Genomic DNA, 3,313 nt, shown 5'->3' with positions numbered 1-3,313 from the left:
TGGAGTACGCAAACCATATAGTTCTAATAGTTGTTCAATCGAGCTCAATATGACCGCAGCCTCTGAGGTCCGAAGGTCTTTCCCAAGGACATTGCAGAGCTGAGGGATCGACCACCAACCTGTGATTTGTGAGCTCTTCCTCCTGAAAACACAATCACTCCTTTCCAACTGGGAACCAATGGAGGCAGCAGCTGAAAGGTGCGGTTGTTGAGTTATTCGCAGGTCGTACACCGACACTTTGGATTGTGGCTCCAGGACGATAGTTGATGTCTCCAAAGGTTCTGTATTTGACAACCTTGGCAAATGAGGAGGAGAGGCAGGGTGCATAAGTCTCGTTTTCTCCTCAGACCACTTTAATTACAATTACTCTGGAAGGGTTTATTGTGGCCGTTTTTGCCCAATGACGCCAAAAGTAAAGTGCCAGCCGCAGCTTTAAGAGAACATTTCGCTCTTTTCATTAAGTTCAGCCGTGACTCTCCAATGTGCAGCGCCCAGTTGTCACTTTCTTATTATAGAATGTGCTGCAGCCGATGCTTCACTGTACAGAGCAGGAGCAGTGTGTTGTAATGTGAGAGTGTGTGTGGTGGTGTGTGTGTGTGTGTGTGTGTGTGAGAGATGTGTGTGGTGTGTATGTGAGAGTGTGTGTGTGTGTATGTGAGAGTGTGTCTTACCACTTGCAGAATGGTGGGGTTGCAGCCGATGATGAAGGGCAGACTACGGAAGCCCTTGATGCGATGGGCGATCCGTACAGGAAGCTCCATGTGTAGGTACTTGGCACTGCTCTGAGATCACACACACACACACACACACACACACGGTGAAAGCGAGTGAGTGAGGAAGAGTCACACAGAGATCGCAGAGTTTCTCTTTAAACACACACACTTGGCTGAAATATTTACCAGGATGTGGTGTCCATCAGGAGACTTCCCAGAATACAGCAGGGTCGCCAAGGTCAGTCGCACCGAGGCCTGGGGAGACATTAACACGTACGGTCACACACACATTCACCAAGCTTTATTCACCAAACGGTTTGGGCTATCTCGCCGTCGTCGAGGTGATGCCTGAGGCTGTTCCCAGTGTCCTTAAATACACCTTCATCAATATATCACCACGGATACCATGAAACGCTGTCGAATAACAGCACAACTTCTTACATTATTCACTAACAAATACACGTAAGTAAATACATTCTGTAATCTGTAAACCGAATATTTTAGATTTAGATTTAGATTTTTAAAAGACAGTGTATTAAATCGCATCCATCACTTAACATTTACAAATAACCCTAACTAAAGTCAATCAACTGAACACATCCATCCAAGGACTAAACTTCTCCTCAAAGAAATCATATTAACGGAGGACAAATATAATCCAGTAGACTCTACAGAAATGGCCTCAAATCTAATTCCTCATTTAACCCTCTTGCTGCCCTTTCTGTTGACATTCCTTCTCAATTCCCACATATTTCTTAATGAACACAAGAAACATGCTTTTTAATACTTTGCTTTCAGAAACATGCATATATTTTTCTATAAAAATCTTTTTTAATTTAATAAGTATAATAAGTTCTCAAATGTTATATGTTCTCTAAACACAAAGCAGCTGCACAAGAACTTTACCTAAATAAAACAAAACATATATATTCATATAACAAACTATCTGATTAAAAGCCTGCGAGATTACAAGTCTGACCAGATGTCAATGTTTGATACAGTATTATGGTTTCAAAAAGCCTGTAAGTGCTGTATAACAATGTGTTTTTCCGGGTGCAGAGAGTCCAAACTGTAGGTAGTGAATCACTGAGCAGTGGAGAGAGCTGATTATGTCAATAATTCAACCACCAGTGTTACACCTACGAGACATGATTAGGCAGCCCGCTATTATCACTTCAACCAAGTCTCCCCCCAAGCTCAGATACACTACAGCGGAAGTCTCCTGTAATAACCTGTGTTGATCATTAAAGCTGTGTGTGCAGAAGGAACGTCAGTAATGGCCGATCTCATTCACTATAGCGCTGGTATTACTGTGAATACTCGCTAAGACCCCATTTACAGCACGCAATCTGAGCAGCTCATGTTGATGAAAGGTGTAAATGCATGCAGAATGCAGCTGGTGTCCCTCAGTCAAACAGCTATGAAATGTGAAAACAAACTGTAGCTTTCTTAAACCAGCAATGAATACATTTGCAGAAAGTTTCCAGAATTTTGCCACAGGAAGAAAAGCTCAGAAATTCCGGGAATCTTGCACAATTTTAATATAAAAAAATCATTCTTTTAATTGTCAAATGGGGGTAAAATACAGCAGGGTTTCAATGGGTTAAATGTAAGTCTTATGAGACCTTTTTAAGACTTTAAACCATGCAATTTAATTAGTTTAGTTGATTTAATTGCACAGGCAGTCTACGTATATAAAGACAACAGAATTTAATAAGAAATTGAACAATGTGCAGGTTTGAGGCCTCTGACGATACCTCGCCTTTATAAATACAATCATCCTTTAAAAAGAGGAAAAAGAGATTATATAAAACAATATTCAAGCAGCTGAAATACAACATTGACAGAAATGTACAAATACTTTACCAGAATAAGAATTACTTAATTATTTTATGTCCAAACTTGCATGGTACAAAGGATTAAAGAGAATCAGTATTGGTTCCCTTTTAGTTTCAGTCTGTAGTTCCTAAAAACACATTTAAAAGCGAGAATCAATGTTTAAGAGCTGTTAATGCCCCGTGGACATCCTGACACACATTAAAATAAACAAATAATACAAGGTCATATGAAATGTTTTAGTTAAAAGACACTGTGGAAAGGTTTGCTCAAGTGCAGAGAGGCAGAAGTTACTCAGCTCCCCCCCCCCCCCNNGAAGTTCCCCCCCCCCCCAGACGACCACTGCGGCAGGTTAATGTGTGACTATAAGTCACGAGACAGAAAACTGCAGCTAACTACAATCAGACAGATACACCGCAGCAGCAGCTTCACCTTTGTTGAACAGTGTAATAGGATTAACTTAGGTTTTAACTCCCTGCACTGCACGAGAGTGTTGTACTAGGGCGGTGTTTTATTTTCTGTATCTGAAGTGCAAATTCATTCCTCATTTCACTATGAAGAAATATTACTTCTAGTGAAAATGCTGACTTTTATGTTCAACAGTCAGACAGTAAGCATATGACAAACTACTGACACACCCATGTTCTTGCCAGGAATAAAACTCTTTGAAAAAAGAGGGAGGAGAGATTTTTTACTAGAGAAAGTCAGAGGAAGGAAGAAGAGTTTGTTGAAGAGTTCCCAAACTTTTTCATGTTAAGGACCCA

The 3,313-nt window shown here is 40.6% G+C and overlaps 1 protein-coding gene across 1 annotated transcript in view; it reads right to left on the bottom strand.

Annotated features, from left to right (window-relative positions):
* Nucleotides 1-968, bottom strand: part of bckdk (branched chain ketoacid dehydrogenase kinase) — a gene marked incomplete at its 5' end in the record, with an annotated part of 16,194 nt that extends 15,226 nt beyond the window's left edge. Inside the window, 2 exon segments of the mRNA XM_035667293.1 lie at nucleotides 672-782; nucleotides 900-968. Coding sequence (XP_035523186.1) covers nucleotides 672-782; nucleotides 900-968 — 180 coding nt within the window.
* Nucleotides 969-3,313: the final 2,345 nt, after the last annotated feature.

The sequence above is a fragment of the Morone saxatilis genome, unplaced genomic scaffold (assembly GCF_004916995.1).
Source record: "Morone saxatilis isolate NCDOM2014 unplaced genomic scaffold, NCSU_SB_2.0 Contig20, whole genome shotgun sequence".
In the NCBI taxonomy this organism is placed as follows: Eukaryota; Metazoa; Chordata; class Actinopteri; family Moronidae; genus Morone; species Morone saxatilis.
This window is presented reverse-complemented; position numbering and strand designations above follow the sequence as displayed.